Source organism: Entelurus aequoreus, linkage group LG20, assembly GCF_033978785.1.
Source record: "Entelurus aequoreus isolate RoL-2023_Sb linkage group LG20, RoL_Eaeq_v1.1, whole genome shotgun sequence".
In the NCBI taxonomy this organism is placed as follows: Eukaryota; Metazoa; Chordata; class Actinopteri; order Syngnathiformes; family Syngnathidae; genus Entelurus; species Entelurus aequoreus.
In genome coordinates this window covers 8,361,872-8,383,981 of record NC_084750.1, presented here as the reverse complement: position 1 = coordinate 8,383,981, position 22,110 = coordinate 8,361,872, and the positions used below count along the sequence as shown (strand labels likewise).

The window sequence follows — 22,110 nt, the reverse complement described above, 5'->3', positions numbered from 1 at the left end:
ATAATTTCCGATATTACATTTTAAACGCATTTATCGGCCGATAATATCGGCAGACCGATATTATCGGACATCTCTAATTACAATAATGTATTTTCTTAAAAGCATTATTTCAATGATATATCAAATAGTCAATTTTTATTGGTGTAAAAAAACAAAAACATACTGTATTAAGTATCCCCTCCCCCCCCACACACACTCCAAACAAAACAAGAGGCCAAAAGTAAATAAATAAATAAAGAGGAAGCCAAGTCAATAAGTGAACACATCCCACTGAATAATTACAGGATATGAAATACTGCCACATTTAAAATACATCAATTATATTACATAAAATATTATATTGTACAACTGAATTTAATACGAGAAGAATTTGAGAATTATAATAAATGAAGTCACTTACAAATATTTATTATACATTTGTTTTACTTGATACGAGCCATTTCATTTAGGCGCCATAACCCTCAACAGGTCCAAGAAGGAGATTAAAAAGACGTTTGCGTAAAATGTGGCTGTTTTTATTTATTTTCATTTGTTGTTAAAGTTTAAAGAATGTGAATTTGAAAGATGGATATCCCCTGCCTGCCTCGCTTTCCTGTACATTTTTAAATGTAATCACATAAGAAGTATCATGTACATCTGTGTGTGACCCTTACACACAGCAAATACATTAAAAACATATATACACACATATACACACACACGCACACACATATACAATATACATACATATATACCTACATACATATACAAACCCCGTTTCCATATGAGTTGGGAAATGGTGTTAGATGTAAATATAAACAGAATACAATGATTTGCAAATCCTTTTCAAGCCATATTCAGTTGAATATGCTACAAAGACAACATATTTCATGTCAAACTCATAAACTTTATTTTTATTTTGCAAATAATAATGAACTTAGAATGTCATGGCTGCAACACGTGCCAAAGTAGTTGTGAAAGGGCATGTTCACCACTGTGTTACATGGCCTTTCCTTTGAACAACACTCAGTTTTGGTTTGGGAAGTGAGGAGACACATTTTTGAAGTGGAATTCTTTCCCATTCTTGCTTGATGTACAGCTTAAGTTGTTCAACAGTCCGGGGTCTCCCTTCTGCTATTTTAGGTGCCACACATTTTCAATGTCTGGACTACAGGCAGGCCAGTCTAGTACCCGCACTCTTTTACTATGAAGCCACGTTGATGTAACACGTGGCTTGGCATTGTCTTGCTGAAATAAGCAGGGGCGTCCATGGTAACGTTGCTTGGATGGCAACATATGTTGCTCCAAAAGCTGTATGTACCTTTCAGCATTAATGGTGCCTTCACAGATGTGTAAGTTACCCATGTCTTGGCCACTAATACACCCCCATACCATCACACATGCTGACTTTTACACTTTGCACCTAGAACAAATCCGGATGGTTCTTTTCCTCTTTGGTCCGGAGGACACCACGTCCACAGTTTCCAAAAACATTTTGAAATGTGGACTCGTCAGACCACAGAACACTTTTCCACTTTGTATCAGTCCATCTTAGATGAGCTCAGGCCCAGCCAAGCCGACAGCGTTTCTGGGTGTTGTTGATAAACGGTTTTAACCTTGCATAGGAGAGTTTTAACTTGCACTTACACATGTAGCGACCAACTGTAGTTACTGACAGTGGGTTTCTGAAGTGTTCCATGTGGTGATATCCTTTACACACTGATGTGGCCTTGTTGATGCAGTACAGCCTGAGGGATGGAAGGTCACGGGCTTAGCTGCTTACGTGCAGTGATTTCTCCACATTCTCTGAACCCTTGATGATATTACGGAGCGTAGATGGTGAAATCCCTCAATTCCTTGCAATAGCTGCTTGAGAAAGGTTGTTCTTAAACTGTTCAACAATTTGCTCAGGCATTAGTTGACAAAGTGGTGACACTCGCCCCATCCTTGTTTGGTGAATGACTGAGCATTTCATGGAATCTACTTTTATACCAATCATGGCACCCACCTGTTCCCAATTAGCCTGCACACCTGTGGGATGTTCCAAATAAGTGTTTGATGAGCATTCCTCAACTTTATCAGTATTTATTGCCACCTTTCACAACTTCTTTGTCACGTGTTGCTGCCATCAAATTACAAAGTTAATGATTATTTGCACAAAAAAAATTAAAGTTTATGAGTTTGAACATGAAATATGTTGTCTTTGTAGCATATTCAACTGAATATGGCTTGAAAAGGATTTGCAAATCATTGTATTCTGTTTATATTTACATCTAACACCATTTCCCAACTCATATGGAAACGGGGTTTGTATATATATATATATATATATATATATATATATATATATATATATATATATATATATATATATATATATATGTGTGTGTGTGTGTGTGTGTATACAGGTATATATATATCTATATATGTGTGTAAATATATATATATACACACATATACATATATATACATATATATACACATATATACATACATAGACATACACATACATATATATAAAAATATATATGTGTCTATGTATGTATATGTGTGTGTATATATATATATATATATATATATATATATATATATATATATATATATATATATATATATATATATATATATATATATATATACACACACACACATACATACATACATACATATATATAATGAAAAACAAGCATCTGTATGTTTATGAAGGCAATATCAGTATATCAATATTGTTGATGTATTATGAATAAAAGTTCAATGTGTTGTCACCAGAGTCCGTAATAAAATAATCAAAGTAGGATAAGTCAACAAAAAACCTCCCTTACCTTTAGGAAGAGAGCGCCCTCTAGTGCTCCAGTGGTGGCGAAGCTCCAGCAGGAGCCGCAGATTGCTTGGTCCTTCACGGGTGACACAGCGCCTACAAGAGACAAACATGGACAATATGAGGACAATATGAGGACAATATGAGGACAATATGAGGGCAATATGAGGACAATATGAGGACAATATGAGGACAATATGAGGGCAATATGAGGACAATATGAGGACAATATGAGGACAATATGAGGGCAATATGAGGACAATATGAGGACAATATGAGGACAATATGAGGACAATATGAGGGCAATATGAGGACAATATGAGGACAATATGAGGACAATATGAGGACAATATGAGGGCAATATGAGGACAATATGAGGACAATATGAGGACAAGTCAATAAAAAGATGATGTCTACATACCATAGAGCCGCCAGTCCAGCGACTCGGGGACTTGGACTCCTTGGTACATGATGGACGGGAAGGCACGTCCTCGGTTTGGAGTCTTCCCGCGCTGTCGTCCCCTCATGACGTGCAACTCAGACATGGTGCGGTCTGACAGGGAGTTGAGTGCCAGCGTGAAGGGAAGACCTGCTCTGTTCTTGGAGTGAACGTATCTGAAGCACACATCATGTCTTCTGTTTGTACTGTGGAGGAAGCTGGAGCCTATCCCAGTTGACCAATGAGCAAGCAGCATTTATTCATCTCGCAGCTATGAGTCCATCCATCCATCTATTTTCTACCGCTTGTCCCGTTCGCTCATCTAGCCATGAATTTGTTGGATTAATAAAGTCACCGCATAAAAGACTTTCTGGCCTCAATGTGATTTTAGGAACATTTGTTGAAACAAACTATTTTCCTTCATTCTTTTCCCCAATAAATGCACATCATCAACATTGAAATGCCACTTTTGCATTTAAGGTTAACTCTAAGCCATAAGTGCTAAGAAAAGACTTTTTTTGTTTGGCAACACTTCAACTGCTTTACTTCTTTGGCCAGGAAAGCAAAGTGTGGCCGGGGGGACATTCTCTCAATACTTGTGGCACTTTGCAGAAATAACAAAAAAAACCTGCAAAAATAGAGAAAAAAGGCACAAAGTATGGAGAAAAAGTTGACATATTGTTACTAATAATGTATACAAACACAAATATATGTCTTTAATTATATGTGTGGCTCTTTTTATTATCCTATTTTATTACAAATGACTTCGCACTAATACCATATTGAAAGAATATTCATAAGAATATTGTTGCTTTTTACACTTGAAGGCACCACACCAATGCTGCAAATATTTAGCATCATCTTTGTAGGAACATCTCAGGACATTCACTCATCACAACTGGACTGTTTGCTTTGTCTTGGAGGAGGTTTGGTCTCTTAGACTTCACAGACTTAGATTGGTCAGGTCTAGTCTTACACTGATCACATCTAGTCTTAGACTTAGATTTGTCAGATTATGAGCATGAGCTGATCTGACCAATCTAAGACTAGATGTGACCGATCTAAGTCTAAGACTCCATGTGACCAATCTAAGACTCCATGTGACCGATCTAAGACTAGATGTGACCGATCTAAGTCTAAGACTCAATGTGACCGATCTAAGTCTAAGACTGGATGTGACTGATCTAAGTCAAAGACTTGATGTGACTGATCTAAGTCTAAGACTCGATGTGACCGATCTAAGACTCGATGTGATCGATCTAAGTCTGAGACTCGATGTGACCGATCTAAGTCTAAGACTCGATGTGATCGATCTAAGTCCAAGACTAGATGTGACCAATCTAAGTCCAAGACTAGATGTGACCAATCTAAGTCTAAGACCAGATGTGACCAATCGAAGTCTAAGACTCGATGTGACCAATCAAAGTCTAAGACTCGATGTGACCGATCTAAGACTCGATGTGACCGATCTAACCGGACAACTATATTGGGGGCGTGCCTTTAGCGTCCTCTCTCACCTGAAAAGGAGACTATTATATATGTCTCCGTTATCCATAGGTGTTTCTATAACCCATAAAGTTATCCATAGGTCTATCTATAAGCTATAAAGTTATCCATAGGTTTATCTATAAGCCATAAAGTTATCCATAGGTTTATCTATAAGCCATAAAGTAGGCAGGCACGGAGCTATTTCTCAGCGTGTGTTTCTTCCAGCCGGCACGTTAATACACTGACACACAACATCCTGATTCCCATCATGCATTGCTTCAAAACTACAGCAAGTAGTAATGTCCAAAAACATAACAGAGACGAAGCAGAAGAACGAAGAAGAGACATGGCGACGACGAGAAAGAAGAAGAAGTACGCTTGCAAGTTCCAAAATGATTGGAACAAATAATTTCAGTTCCTCCAGGACAGCTGGAAGGGGAAGTGGTATGCTGCCTGCACATTTGGTAGATCAGGGGCCGTATTTATCAGGCATCTTAGAGTGCCATTTTACACTTAAGTCCTGAGAATGTGCAAAATTTAGTCCTACTCTCAAACTTAAGAATAAAAGCTATTTATCAACTTTCTTAAGTCTAAGAATCACTCCTACTCTCCACCACATTTAAGAGACCTTCAGAGGTGGTTAGGAGTTGCCAGCGGGGTATGGCACTGAGGCGAGAGAGACGTGCACGGAAGGATGTCCTGGCTTTGTTTGATGACGAGCAGCTGATCAAACGGTATCGTATTATTTTTGTCAGAGATTTAATAAGGGGCGTCATCTCATCAGCAACATCACGCAGCAGAGCTTTCACAGCAGTTTCAAATTAGTTGCCTAATTAATGAATTGGAAAGAAAAGGAAACATTTATTTTTGATTCATTGCCAATATTGTTTGTTTGTTTTGTAGTTTATTGTCAAAATATGCACTCCCATTGTCCACTTAAATATTTCTAAGATATTTCTTTATTCTTAGACAAGGGATTCCCTTCCGTGATTGGTCATTTCTATGGACACAGAAATGACGTCACCTAAAAGTAATGTCGTCATTCAGCTCTGAGTGTGACACTTAAGATTCAGTCCTACACTTTGCTGAAAGTGTGAGTAAGACGCTTGATAACTAACTTTTAAGTGCAGCTTTCAGCCAAGAATTTATTTACTCTTAAGTCAACTCTTAGCAGACTTCTTAGGAGTCATTCTAAGAAGCTTGATAAGTACGGCCCCTGACTTTTATGTGTGTGTATATGTGTAAATAAATGAACACTGCAATTCAAGTATGTATTTTATTTATATATATATATATATATATATATATATATATATATATTAGGGCTGCAACTAACGATTAATTTGATAATCGATTAATCTGTCGATTATTACTTCGATTAATCGATTAATAATCGGTTAAAGAGACAAACTACATTTCTATCCTTTCCAGTATTTTATTGGAATAAAACAGCAAACTGGCACCATACTTATTTTGATTATTGTTTCTCAGCTGTTTGTACATGTTGCAGTTTATAAATAAAGGTTTATTTAAAAATTTTAAAAAAAAAAAAGCTTCTGCGCATGCGCATAGCATAGATCCAACGAATCGATGACTAAATTAATCGGCAACTATTTTTATAATCGATTTTAATCGATTAGTTGTTGCAGCCCTAATATATATATATATATATATATATATATATATATATATATATATATATATATATATATATATATATATATATATATATATATATAAAAATATATATATATGTATGTATGTATGTATGTATGTATATATATATATATATATATATATATATATATATATATATATATATATATATACATACATACATACATACATACATACATACATACATACATACATACATATATATATATATATATATATATATATATAATGAAATAAATATATATATACTTGAATTTCAGTGAATTCTAGCTATAAATATACTCCTCCCCCCTAACCCCGGCCACCCCCACCCCCCATCTCCGAATTTGGAGGTGTCAAGGTTGGCAAGTATGGCGGTGCTATCAATATGGAGAAAGATGGCAATAGATGGACTACTGCAAGGGTGGCATGGTTCAATACAACTGTTAATAAGAATAGTCTCTCATGCACTCCACAGCATTATTCAAGTGACGTCACTCACCTGAGATTGTGCAAGAAAGCGTGCTCCCGCTTCTCGTGTTCTCGTTGGTCGCTGTAGCGGCGCTGAAACTTGTCCTTGAAATGAGCAAACATCCGTTGAGAAGACGAGGTGTGCATGAGATCCTTCATGGGGTTGGCCAGCGTGTGATGTTCCACTCCCGGCCCAGGGAAGCCGCCACAGTTGGTACCTGCAAGAAAAAAAAACACCTGCTTGTTTTGGATTCTACTTCCTGCGTCCGCTACAACGGGAAAGGAACCTTCAGGAAGCGCCAACGCTTGAGGATCCACATAGGAGCTGAAATCCTTGTAGTCCACCAAGTATTTGTCAAAGTGGGAGCCCAGCAGCGTGTTGTATCCCATCATCTCGTAGTGGCGCGGCGTGGGAGCGTCCTCAGCATGCGTCTCCGAATGACTGACCCACAGCGTGTACGTGTTCTTCTTGTAGCCCACGCTGCTCACGTTCTGCCACACCTCACACAGGGAGCCTCCGTACTCCTCCATCCTCAGGAACTACACGTGGAATAAAGAACTGGATCAATACTGCAGACCATCATATTAATATTAGTAGTAGTAATATCATAATATGTTGTGTATTATTATTAGTCATATTAAAGGCCTACTGAAAGCCACTACTAGCGACCACGCAGTCTGATAGTTTATATATCAATGATGAAATCTTAACATTGCAACACATGCCAATATGGCCGGGTTAACTTATAAAGTGACATTTTAAATTTCCCGCTAAACTTCCGGTTGAAAACGTCTATGTATGATGACGTATGCGCGTGACGTCAATGGTTGAAGCGGAAGTATTCGGACACCATTGAATCCAATACAAAAAGCTCTGTTTCATCGCAAAATTCCACAGTATTGTGGACATCTGTGTTGGTGAATCTTTTGCAATTTGTTTAATGAACAATGGAGACTGCAAAGAAGAAAGCTGTAGGTGGGATCGGTGTATTAGCGGCTGGCTGCAGCAACACAACCAGGAGGACTTTGACTTGGATAGCAGAAGCGCTATCCGACGCTAGCCGCCGACCGCATCGATGATCGTGGTGAAGTCCTTCGTCGCGCCGTCGATCGCTGGAACGCAGGTGAGCACGGGTGTTGATGAGCAGATGAGGGCTGGCGTAGGTGGAGAGCTAATGTTTTTATCATAGCTCTGACGAGGTCCCGTAGCTAAGTTAGCTTCAATGGCGTCGTTAGCAACAGCATTGCTAGGCTTCGACAGGCGGCACAGCATTAACCGTGTGGTTACATGTCCAGTGTTTAATAGTATTGTTGATCTGCTGTCTATCCTTCCAGTCAGGGGCTTATTTCTTTTGTTTCTATCTGCATTTAAGCACGATGCTATCACGTTAGCTCCGTAGCTAAAGTGCTTCACCGGTGTATTGTCGTGGAGATAAAAGTCACTGTGAATGTCCATTTCGCGTTCTCGACTCTCATTTTCAAGAGGATATAGTATCCCAGGTGGTTTAAAATACAAATCCGTGATCCACAATAGAAAAAGGAGAAAGTGTGGAATCCAATGAGCCAGCTTGTACCTAAGTTACGGTCAGAGCGAAAAAAGATACGTCCTGCACTGCACTCTAGTCCTTCACTCTCACGTTCCTCATCCACAAATCTTTCATCCTCACTCAAATTAATGGGGTAATCGTCGCTTTCTCGGTCCGAATCGCTCTCGCTGCTGGTGTAAACAACGGGGAAATGTGAGGAGCCTTTCAACCTGTGACGTCACGCTACTTCCGGTACAGGAAAGGCTTTTTTTAATCAGCGACCAAAAGTTGGGAACTTTATCGTCGATGTTCTCTACTAAATCCTTTCAGCAAAAATATGGCAATATCGCGAAATGATCAAGTATGACACATAGAATGGATCTGCTATCCCCGTTTTAAATTAAAAAAATTCATTTCAGTAGGCCTTTAATACTACTACACTGCAAAAAGTCAGTGTTCAAAAACAAGAAAAACAATACAAAAATGAGAGGTATTTTATTTGAACTAAGCAAAATTATCTGCCAATAGAACAAGAACATTTGGCTTGTCAAGACTTCCCAAAACAAGTCAAATGAGCTAACCTCAATGAACCCAAAAACACCTTAAAATAAGTATATTCTCACTAATAACAACTGCAATTTTCTTGGTAGAAAAAAAAAAGAGAGATTTTTGCTCAATACATTGAAAAATATTCTTAAATGAAGTAAATGCTAGTGCCATTATCTTGACATAATGATATGCTAGTGCCATTATCTTGACATAATGATATGCTAGTGCCATTATCTTGACATAATGATATGCTAGTGCCATTATCTTGACATAATGATATGCTAGTGCCATTATCTTGACATAATGATATGCTAGTGCCATTATCTTGATATAATGATATGCTAGTGCCATTATCTTGACATAATGATATGCTAGTGCCATTATCTTGACATAATGATATGCTAGTGCCATTATCTTGACATAATGATATGCTAGTGCCATTATCTTGACATAATGATATGCTAGTGCCATTATCTTGACATAATGATATGCTAGTGCCATTATCTTGACATAATGATATGCTAGTGCCATTATCTTGACATAATGATATGCGCTCGGCATCATGATTTTTTTTCATGCTTGAAGTAAGAAATGACCACCGTATTTCCTTGAATTGCCGCCGGGAATATAGTATGCGCATGCCTACAATTACTGCCGGGTCAAACTCCTTTCGCAAAATAATTAGCGCATGCTTAGCATTACCGCCGGCTCAGGATTAACGCTTCTTTTCGCAAAATATTATTTTTATTAGCGCATGTCTAGAATTTACGCCGGGTCAAACTCGTCACGACACGAGTGACACTTCACCTGTCATCATTTTCTAAAATGGAGGAGGCCGATTTCAATCATTTAAAGTCGCATAAAGGGAAGTAGATAAAGAGCTATTCAGCAGGATTTAAGGTCTAAGCTATTGAATATGCTAAAAAGAACAGTAAGCAGCTATGTTTTATTAATATACCGTAGCTGCGTGTGTCAAATATGAGTCATTAAATGACTCCCGCCTCATGGTGGTAGAGGGCGTTAGTGATCCTTCTTGCGACTACTCGGCTGCAGAAGAAGTGACAACAAGCAGCAACAGTTAGCAGCGATCGTTAATTTTTTCCTCTCGCTTGCACTTTTAACATGGAGGATTACATATCTAAAATAAAACAGTTTTCTAAACTGGACTTTCAATCCAAGCAGGAGGTAATAATTAAAGGAAGATCTCCATCGAGGCAGAGAGACTTTTAAAACTGAAGAAAGATAAGGAAGACTTCTATAAACAAGTTATCGATGCTTTTGTTCAGAAGGAGCGGCGCATGGACTTCATTTATAAGTAAAGGTAAGACCATAATAACGTTTTTTTTATTACATGTGCTTTTCATGATGGTCAAATTTATAAGCGCAGGCCTAAATTTACCGCATGCCTTTGGTAAGCGCCGGAGTGAGAAGAGGGTTTTAAAATAATTAGCGCATGCTTGCTTATACCACATGCCTTTGGTAAGCGCCGGAGTGAGAAGAGGTTTTAAATTAATTACCGCCCCGGCGCCAATTCAAGGAAATACGGTACTTTAAAAAAGTAGTGTTATACTTGTGAGTGTTGATGACACAGCTTTGCAACACTTGATATTCTAGTTTCAAGCATGTTTTACTCAATATAGCTCATCAAATCTCAGCAACAAGCTGTAAAATCTTACGGAGATCATTTAGGACCAATCTTACTTAGAGGGGAGGGAGCAGGTGGTAGAGGTAAACGGCACCGTGTCCCCCCCCTCTCAGTGAGCTGTGGAGTCCCCCAAGGCAGTATATTGGGACCTTTACTGTTCCTAATATACATAAACGACATGTCATCGGCATGTGACTGTGAATTGTTCTTGTTTGCGGATGACTCTGCCCTGCTGGTATCAGACAAGGACAAGTCACAGGTGGAGAAAATCCTCAGTGCTGAGCTCTGTAGAACTTGCACCTGGCTCGCTGACAACAAGCTATCCATACACTTGGGTAAAACAGAATCCATCCTGTTTGGGTCCCACATCAACCTCAAGAAAGTCAATGACTTCACCATAAAAGTGGGTGACATTGTTATCACCAGGAAAGATGAGGTCACCTACCTAGGTTCCATTCTAGAGGCTAATCTTTCCTGTGATAAAATGGCAACCAAGGTAATCAGAAAGGTTAACCAACGAAGGAGATTTCCCTACAGAATCTCCTCTCTGGTCAACAAAAGCACTTTGAGGATTCTGGCGGGAACTCTCCTTCAACCCTTTTTCCATTACGCATGCACCTCCTGGTACCCTAGCACCTCCAAAACCCTCAAATCTAAACTCCAAACATCCCAGAACAAGCTAGTCAGATTACTTGTAGACCTCCACCCCAGATCCCACCTCACTCCTACCCACTTCTCTAAAGTGGGCTGGCTCAAGGTGGAGGACAGAGTTAAACAACTTGCACTGAGCCTAGTCTATAAAATCCGCTACACCTCCCTGATACCGAAGTACATGTCAAACTACTTCCTTAACGTAAATGACCGCCATAACCACAACACCAGGGGGAGCTCCACTAACCACGTTAAACCCAGATTCCCAGCTAACAAAGGTCTTAACTCATTCTCTTTCTATGCCACATCAATGTGGAATGCACTCCCAACAGGTGTAAAAGAAAGGGCATCTCTATCCTCCTTCAAAACCGCAATAAAAGAACACCTGCAGGCAGCTACAACCCTAAACTACCTTTCTCTGATGATGCAATTGTTGATGACTGAAGTGCTGATATCAACCAAACCCTCCACATCCCACACCCGGATTGTAAATAATGTAAATAATTCAATGTATATACTCTGATGATGAACTTGTGTGATGACTGTATTATGATGATAGTATATATCTGTATCATGAATCAATTTAAGTGGATCCCGACTTAAACAAGTTGACAAACTTATTGGGGTGTTACCATTTAGTGGTCAATTTTACGGAATATGTACTTCACTGTGCAACCTACTAATAAAAGTCTCTCTCAATCAATCAAAAATCAAAACCCTTAAAACAAGTAAAACACTCTAACATCAAATCTGCTTAGTGAGAAGAATGATCTTATCAGACAGAAAATAAGCAAATATCATCCTTATGAGATATTACATCTTACTTAGATTTGCAGTGTAGAAATAATAAGAATAATAACCTGGAAGCCTTGCACATCAGGCAGGGATGATTGCGGCGTGACCAGCTCCTCTTTAGTCCCGTTGACCTGGAAACACTTCATCACGTTCAGTTCTTCTTCCGTGGTCTCAGGAGTGATTTTGTAGGACGCTCCCCAAGGCTGCTCCGCCCCCAACTGGTACGTGGACACCTGCCCTGATGCCAATAATCTTCATCATTAACATTTGCTTCAACTACTACAACTCACATTCTATGTTCATTGGCCACAAATCTGCTTTCAGGGATCTGGAATTTTGTTTCCTAAAAACAGCAGATAAGTGTCAAATAAAGGATCTTTGACCAGCAGAGTGCTCCTGTTTATTTAGGATGTTTACTCTTTGTAGGGAGCTGCTGCATAAATGCTGCTCAAAGATTGTAAATATGACAGGAGCACTTCTACAGCAGCTCCCTAAACACAGCACAGTATTTGAGACCTTTGACCAACATTGTTGCAGGAGGTCCTGTCATATTTAGGATCTCTGACCAGTAGGTCCTGAAAAACAGCAGAGTGCTCCTGTCTATTTAGGATGTTTACTCTTTGTAGGGAGCTGCTGCATAAATGCTGCTCAAAGATTGTAAATATGACAGGAGCACTTCTGCAGCAGCTCCCTAAACACAGCACAGTATTTGAGACCTTTGACCAACATTGTTGCAGGAGGTCCTGTCATATTTAGGATCTCTGACCAGTAGGTCCTGAAAAACAGCAGAGTGCTCCTGTCTATTTAGGATGTTTACTCTTTGTAGGGAGCTACTGCAAAAATGCTGCTCAAAGATCCTTTTCGTGACAGGGGCAATCGGATGTTTTCTGCATAAACGCTGGTCAGACTGCTCCTGTCATATTTACTATCTTTGACAAGCATGTATGCAGTAGATCCCTAAAAACAACACAGTTATCTTGTCATAGAGGATCTTTGGCAAGCATTTGTACAGTACCTTCTTAAAAAAACAGCAGAGTTCTCCTGTCATATTTAGGATCTCTGACCCACATATTTGCAGAAGGTCATGTCATTTTTAGGATCTTTGACCAACACTTTGGCAGTAGGTCCCTACAAACTACAGAGTACAACTGTCACACTGAGGATCTTTGACTAGAGTTTTTAAAAATAGGCCCTTAAAAACAGCTGAACTCTGCTGTTACATAAGGATCTTTGACTAGTGTTTTACAGTAGCTTCTAAACAACAGCAGAGCTCTGCTGTTGTATGGAGGATCTTAGACTAGTATTTTGCAGTACATCCCTAAAAACAGCACACCCTCCTGTCATACACTATATTGCCAAAAGTATTTGGCCACCTAACTTGACTGACATATGAAGTTGAAGTGCCATCCCATTCCTAACCCATAGGGGTCAATATGACTTTTTGCAGCTATTACAGCTTCAATCAATCAATCAATGTTTATTTATATAGCCCTAAATCACAAGTGTCTCAACTCTTCTGGGAAGGCTGTCCACAAGGTTGCTGAGTGGGTTTATATCTTCTGGGAAGGCTGTCCACAAGGTTGCAGAATGTGTTTATATCTTCTGGGAAGGCTGTCCACAAGGTTGCGGAGTGTGTTTATATCTTCTGGGAAGGCTGTCCACAAGGTTGCAGAGTGTGTTTATATCTTCTGGGAAGGCTGTCCACAAGGTTGCAGAGTGTGTTTATATCTTCTGGGAAGGCTGTCCACAAGGTTGCTGAGTGGGTTTATATCTTCTGGGACGGCTGTCCACAAGGTTGCAGAGTGTGTTTATATCTTATGGGAAGGCTGTCCACAAGGTTGCAGAGTGTGTTTATATCTTCTGGGAAGGCTGTCCACAAGGTTGCAGAGTGTGTTTATATCTTCTGGGACGGCTGTCCACAAGGTTGCAGAGTGTGTTTATATCTTCTGGGAAGGCTGTCCACAAGGTTGCAGAGTGTGTTTATATCTTCTGGGAAGGCTGTCCACAAGGTTGCAGAGTGTGTTTATATCTTCTGGGAAGGCTGTCCACAAGGTTGCAGAGTGTGTTTATATCTTCTGGGAAGGCTGTCCACAAGGTTGCAGAGTGTGTTTATATCTTCTGGGAAGGCTGTCCACAAGGTTGCAGAGTGTGTTTATATCTTCTGGGAAGGCTGTCCACAAGGTTGCAGAGTGTGTTTATATCTTCTGGGACGGCTGTCCACAAGGTTGCAGAGTGTGTTTATATCTTCTGGGAAGGCTGTCCACAAGGTTGCAGAGTGTGTTTATATCTTCTGGGAAGGCTGTCCACAAGGTTGCAGAGTGTGTTTGTAGCAATTTTCCACCATTCTTCCTAAAGTGCATTGGTGAGGTCACACACTGATGATGGTGGAGAAGGCCTGGCTCTCAGTCTCATCCCAAAGGTGTTCTATGGGGTTCAGGTCAGGACTCTGTGCAGGCCAGTCAAGTTCATCCACAGCAGACTCTGTCATCCATGTCTTTATGGACCTTGCTTTGTGCACAGGTGCACAGTCATGTTGGAGGAGGAAGGGGCCGCTACAAACTGTTCCCACAAGGTTGGGAGCATGGAATTGTCCAAAATGTTTTGGTATCCTGGAGCATTCAAAGTTCCTTTCACTGGAACTAAGTGGCCAAGCCCAACTCCTGGAAAAACAACCCCACACCATAATTCCTCCTCCACCAAATGTCACACTCGGCACAGTGCAGTGAGAAATGTAGCGTTGTCCTGGCAACCTCCAAAGCCAGACTGCTCCATCAGATTACCAGATGTCGGCGACCTCTTTGCACTATGCACTTCAACATCCCCTGACCCTCTCTGTCACTTTATGTGGCCTACCACTTTGCACTATGCTGACCTCTCTGTCACTTTATGTGGCCTACCACTTTGCACTATGCTGACCTCTCTGTCACTTTATGTGGCCTACCACTTTGCACTATGCTGACCTCTCTGTCACTTTATGTGGCCTACCACTTTGCACTATGCTGACCTCTCTGTCACTTTATGTGGCCTACCACTTGCTGGCTGACTTGCTGTTGTTCCCTAACTCTTCACTTCTCTTAGAATAAAGTTGACTTTGGAATATTTAGGAGGGAGGAAATGTCAGGACTGGATTTGTTGCACAGGTGGCATCCTGTGACAGTTCCATGCTGGAAATCACTGAGAGCGGCACATTCTTTCACAGAGACAGTCTCCATGCCTAAGTGCTTGACACCTGTGATTAGTGATTAGTGATTCTCATCATTTGGATGGCTGGACAAATACTTTTGGCAATATGGTGTATTTATGATCTTTGACCAGCAGGTCAGTATAAACAGCAGAGCTCTGCTGTTATAAAAAAAAAGAGCTTTGACAAACGTTTTTTCTTTTCTTTAAGTAGGTCCCTAAAAAACGAAAAGTGATCCTGTCATATAAAGGTCTTACTTGACAAGCCTTTTTACAATATGTTCTAACAGTTCTGTACTATAGAGGATCTTTGACTACTTTTGCGGTAAGTCCTTAAAAACAGCACCGCGGTCCTGTCATATAGACAATCTTTGAGTAATGTTTTTACAACAGGCCCATAGACACATTATAGACAATCTTTGACTAGCATAAACATATTGCCTGGTCATTATCTTATCTTACACAATACAAACACACATATATACATACTGTACATATACATTCACTGTACAAACACACATATACACATACTGTACATATACATTCACTGTACAAACACACATATACACATAATGTACATATACATTCACTGTACAAGCACACATATACACATACTGTACATATACATTCACTGTACAAACACACATATACACGTACTGTACATATACATTCACTGTACAAACACACATATACACATACTGTACATATACATTCACTGTACAAACATACATATACACATACTGTACATATACATTCACTGTACAAACACACATATACACGTACTGTACATATACATTCACTGTACAAACACACATATACACATACTGTACATATACATTCACTGTACAAACATACATATACACATACTGTACATATACATTCACTGTACAAACACACACATACACATAATGTACATATACATTCACTGTACAAACACACATATACACATAATGTACATATACATTCACTGTACAAACACACACATACACATACTGTACATATACATTCACTGTACAAACACACACATACACATACTGTACATATACATTCACAGTACAAACACACATATACACATACTGTACATATACATTCACAGTACAAACACACATATACACATACTGTACATATACAAGTACATATGAGTGTATATATGTACACTAGGGTAAACTGGGTATAACACATGGCACACTGACAAAGCTTATTAACCTATTGTTACTATAACAATCTACAAGGTTAATGTAAGTTGCTTCTCTTTCTTCCCCTCCATTTTTCTGCATTATTTTGTATCTGTAGTTATCATGATGTATATGTATTGTTGCATTTGAACAACTGTATTGTTGATAATAGAGGTCAATTATTGGTATTGTTCATTATCAATAGTGATATTTGTGAAGTGAAGTGGATGACATTTATATAGCGCTTTTTCTCAAGTGACTCAAAGCGCTTTACATAGTGAAACCCAATATCTAAGTTACATTCAAACCAGTGTGGGTGGCACTGGGAGCAGGTGGGTTAAGTGTCTTGCCCAAGGACACAACGGCAGTGACCAGAATGGCGGAAGCGGGGATCGAACCTGCAACCCTCAAGTTGCTGGCACGGCCGCTCTACCAACCGAGCTATACCGCAATATTTCTATTGGTATTTGTATTGCTCCATTTGTAGTGTAATAATGCTCATTGTCATTTCTGTATTATTATTTATTTCACTAACTGCTTATTTGCTATTACTTTTACTATCATATTTGTACATGTCGTATTTGCTGATGTTGCTCTATTGTTGTTGTTGTTGTTGTTGTTGTTTTTGTCTCTCTGTCTAATCCCCTTTTTGTCCCCACAATTTCCCCCTCTGTCTTCCTTTTCTTCTCTTTCTATCCCCTCCTGCTCCGGCCCGGCTGCACCAAATGATAATATAAATACATTTAATAAAGTCAAAATACAAATAAGGCAACAAGAGAAGTATCCTACACTTCTCTTTTGTAAAGTCAATGTGAACAGCCGATATGGGCATCTACATCTACATCTACATCAACATCTACATCTACGTCAACATCTACATCAACATCTACATCTACGTCAACATCTACATCAACATCTACATCAACATCTACATCTACATCTACATCAACATCTACATCTACATCTACATCAACATCAACATCTACATCAACATCTACATCAACATCTACATCTACATCAACATCTACATCTACGTCAACATCTACATGTACATCAACATCTACATCTACATCTACGTCAACATCTACATCTACATCTACGTCAACATCTACATCTACATCTACATCAACATCTACATCTACATCAACATCTACATCTACATCTACATCTACATCAACATCTACATCTACATCTACATCAACATCTACATCTACATCTACATCAACATCAACATCTACATCTACATCTACATCTACATCTACTGTATGATTTGCTTGAGAAGCTGGACAGGACAAATAAATACAAATAAAATAGATCTTACCCAACAATAGAGCTGAATACTTGTGATTAAAAGAAGTAAAACACACGAGTGTCTGACAAGTTTTGAAGTTCCGCTTCAGTCTTTGGATGGAATACATCAACTTCTCAGTTTCACATCCTTCTGAGCAGAGAGCCGAGTGGTGTACACGTGAAAGGCAGAAGAAGTACAAATGTTTCTTACCATTATAATCATCTATACGACTGGATTTACCATTATAATAATCTATACGACTGGCTTTACCATTATAATAATCTATACGACTGGATTTACCATTATAATAATCTATACGACTGGATTTACCATTATAATAATCTATACGACTGTACTTACCATTATAAGAATCTATACGACTGGATTTACCATTATAATAATCTATACGACTGTACTTACCATTATAATAATCTATACGACTGGATTTACCATTATAATAATCTATACGACTGTACTTACCATTATAATAATCTATACGACTGTACTTACCATTATAATAATCTATACGACTGGCCTTGGCCTTCAGGTCAAACCAGGCTTCAAATGGCTCCTTGATCTCAGCGTAAGGTAAAGAAATGACTCCTGTAAAGAAACATGAGTATGACAACTCTGAGGGAGGTAAACATCAAATAATCACCTGGCTCACCTCTGACGTGATAAGTTGGACCAAAGTCTGGAAGCGAAGGCAACACTTTTGCTTCACAATCTGCAGAAATGTGCAGAATATGTCAGACATGAAGTCAGCTGTGTTAAATGTGCAGAATATGTCAGACATGAAGTCAGCTGTGTTAAATGTGCAGAATATGTCAGACATGAAGTCAGCTGTGTTAAATGTGCAGAATATGTCAGACATGAAGTCAGCTGTGTTAAATGTGCAGAATATGTCAGACATGAAGTCAGCTGTGTTAAATGTGCAGAATATGTCAGACATGAAGTCAGCTGTGTTAAATGTGCAGAATATGTCAGACATGAAGTCAGCTGTGTTAAATGTGCAGAATATGTCAGACATGAAGTCAGCTGTGTTAAATGTGCAGAATATGTCAGACATGAAGTCAGCTGTGTTAAATGTGCAGAATATGTCAGACATGAAGTCAGCTGTGTTAAATGTGCAGAATATGTCAGACATGAAATGAAGTCAGCTGTGTTAAATGTGCAGAATATGTCAGACATGAAGTCAGCTGTGTTAAATGTGCAGAATATGTCAGACATGAAGTCAGCTGTGTTAAATGTGCAGAATATGTCAGACATGAAGTCAGCTGTGTTAAATGTGCAGAATATGTCAGACATGAAGTCAGCTGTGTTAAATGTGCAGAATATGTCAGACATGAAGTCAGCTGTGTTAAATGTGCAGAATATGTCAGACATGAAGTCAGCTGTGTTAAATGTGCAGAATATGTCAGACATGAAGTCAGCTGTGTTAAATGTGCAGAATATGTCAGACATGAAGTCAGCTGTGTTAAATGTGCAGAATATGTCAGACATGAAGTCAGCTGTGTTAAATGTGCAGAATATGTCAGACATGAAGTCAGCTGTGTTAAATGTGCAGAATATGTCAGACATGAAGTCAGCTGTGTTAAATGTGCAGAATATGTCAGACATGAAGTCAGCTGTGTTAAATGTGCAGAATATGTCAGACATGAAATGAAGTCAGCTGTGTTAAATGTGCAGAATATGTCAGACATGAAGTCAGCTGTGTTAAATGTGCAGAATATGTCAGACATGAAGTCAGCTGTGTTAAATGTGCAGAATATGTCAGACATGAAGTCAGCTGTGTTAAATGTGCAGAATATGTCAGACATGAAGTCAGCTGTGTTAAATGTGCAGAATATGTCAGACATGAAGTCAGCTGTGTTAAATGTGCAGAATATGTCAGACATGAAGTCAGCTGTGTTAAATGTGCAGAATATGTCAGACATGAAGTCAGCTGTGTTAAATGTGCAGAATATGTCAGACATGAAGTCAGCTGTGTTAAATGTGCAGAATATGTCAGACATGAAATGAAGTCAGCTGTGTTAAATGTGCAGAATATGTCAGACATGAAGTCAGCTGTGTTAAATGTGCAGAATATGTCAGACATGAAGTCAGCTGTGTTAAATGTGCAGAATATGTCAGACATGAAGTCAGCTGTGTTAAATGTGCAGAATATGTCAGACATGAAGTCAGCTGTGTTAAATGTGCAGAATATGTCAGACATGAAGTCAGCTGTGTTAAATGTGCAGAATATGTCAGACATGAAGTCAGCTGTGTTAAATGTGCAGAATATGTCAGACATGAAGTCAGCTGTGTTAAATGTGCAGAATATGTCAGACATGAAATGAAGTCAGCTGTGTTAAATGTGCAGAATATGTCAGACATGAAGTCAGCTGTGTTAAATGTGCAGAATATGTCAGACATGAAGTCAGCTGTGTTAAATGTGCAGAATATGTCAGACATGAAGTCAGCTGTGTTAAATGTGCAGAATATGTCAGACATGAAGTCAGCTGTGTTAAATGTGCAGAATATGTCAGACATGAAGTCAGCTGTGTTAAATGTGCAGAATATGTCAGACATGAAGTCAGCTGTGTTAAATGTGCAGAATATGTCAGACATGAAGTCAGCTGTGTTAAATGTGCAGAATATGTCAGACATGAAATGAAGTCAGCTGTGTTAAATGTGCAGAATATGTCAGACATGAAGTCAGCTGTGTTAAATGTGCAGAATATGTCAGACATGAAGTCAGCTGTGTTAAATGTGCAGAATATGTCAGACATGAAGTCAGCTGTGTTAAATGTGCAGAATATGTCAGACATGAAGTCAGCTGTGTTAAATGTGCAGAATATGTCAGACATGAAGTCAGCTGTGTTAAATGTGCAGAATATGTCAGACATGAAGTCAGCTGTGTTAAATGTGCAGAATATGTCAGACATGAAGTCAGCTGTGTTAAATGTGCAGAATATGTCAGACATGAAGTCAGCTGTGTTAAATGTGCAGAATATGTCAGACATGAAGTCAGCTGTGTTAAATGTGCAGAATATGTCAGACATGAAGTCAGCTGTGTTAAATGTGCAGAATATGTCAGACATGAAGTCAGCTGTGTTAAATGTGCAGAATATGTCAGACATGAAGTCAGCTGTGTTAAATGTGCAGAATATGTCAGACATGAAGTCAGCTGTGTTAAATGTGCAGAATATGTCAGACATGAAGTCAGATGTGTTAAATGTGCAGAATATGTCAGACATGAAGTCAGCTGTGTTAAATGTGCAGAATATGTCAGACATGAAGTCAGCTGTGTTAAATGTGCAGAATATGTCAGACATGAAGTCAGCTGTGTTAAATGTAGCTTGTGGTCATGCTGGGAAGGCTTTTGTTAGCCAACAATAGACATTTGTCATATTTCATGTATGCCGAATTGAAGAGCAGGTTCTGTATGCTACTTAATGCGACAAACGGTATCAAATATATGTTGTTTGTCGAGGAAATTAACAATAGTTTCTTAAATCAACAGATTTCCAAACAGGTTATGGCGTCAAAAGTAGTTTTTTTCACACGGACATATACACGTCTCTGCTGTAAGTACGAAGACAATAACAGCAAAATACAAAAACACAACAATTTATTTCATGAAATCACTGAAATGAATTTGGTTTCCTGATCTTATTTCATAGCAGCAAGCTAGCTGTTCCAATGTATTCAATGTGTGTGCTTACCAAACAAAAGAAGAGCAGCGAGGACCCAACACTGCGTCATTTCTATCTTAAATAGCGAATAACAAGATTGAAAACAAATATTTAGCTACATTTAAACGAACATCGTTTTGCAAACTGTACGACTTTCGAAACTCCAGAAAACAGAAGCGCCGCAGTCAAAGAGGAGAATGTGCTTTGGACCAATCACAGTCAAGTCCGGAAGTAAGTTGTCCAATCAGAGGAGAGAAGGCAGGCTTTAGGTAACTACACGTCATGTGATCGGCGTCATGTGATCACCCACTTCCGGGCATACAAGTTGCCCAATGGGTGAGGGCGGACCTACGTCACTTCCGCCTACCAGTCCCCTAGCAACCGGGAATTCGTTGAAAACAAAGCAGCTCACAGCGAACACAGCATTGACAGAAAAAGCATTTAACGAGCGTTGTGGCTTGGAAGTCGGCGTTAAATCCTTCATTTACGCATTTTTACTTATTCGCATATCGTGTGAAAAAACGAAAATGTATTATTTGCGTCAGACTCGTCTCAGTGAACTTTAAAGCTTCTCAGGCTTAGCTTAGCTTGCTAGTTAGCTTAGCCTGCGCGCTACTAAGAAAGAGACGCGGAAGTTATCAACACAAGATCAAGTGTTAGTGTATAAAATATTGAGAGATTTGAGGGCTACATGTATTGAATTTGCTCAATTTACCTTTAACGTTATTATTAATAATTAATGATATTTACACTTAATTGAACGGTTTAAA

At 39.0% G+C, this 22,110-nt stretch overlaps 1 protein-coding gene across 1 annotated transcript in view; it reads right to left on the bottom strand.

Moving 5' to 3' along the window:
* The window catches only part of LOC133635895 (digestive cysteine proteinase 1-like), a 36,842-nt gene extending 15,274 nt beyond the window's left edge, over positions 1-21,568 (bottom strand). Inside the window, exons 1-8 of the mRNA XM_062029325.1 lie at positions 21,371-21,568; positions 18,331-18,390; positions 18,174-18,266; positions 12,083-12,255; positions 7,139-7,391; positions 6,883-7,069; positions 3,219-3,412; positions 2,802-2,893 (exon numbers count right to left, since the gene is read on the bottom strand). Coding sequence (XP_061885309.1) covers positions 2,802-2,893; positions 3,219-3,412; positions 6,883-7,069; positions 7,139-7,391; positions 12,083-12,255; positions 18,174-18,266; positions 18,331-18,390; positions 21,371-21,410 — 1,092 coding nt within the window. The 5' untranslated portion in view covers positions 21,411-21,568. The remainder of the gene's footprint in view (positions 1-2,801; positions 2,894-3,218; positions 3,413-6,882; positions 7,070-7,138; positions 7,392-12,082; positions 12,256-18,173; positions 18,267-18,330; positions 18,391-21,370) is intronic.
* Between the last annotated feature and the right edge of the window lie 542 nt (positions 21,569-22,110).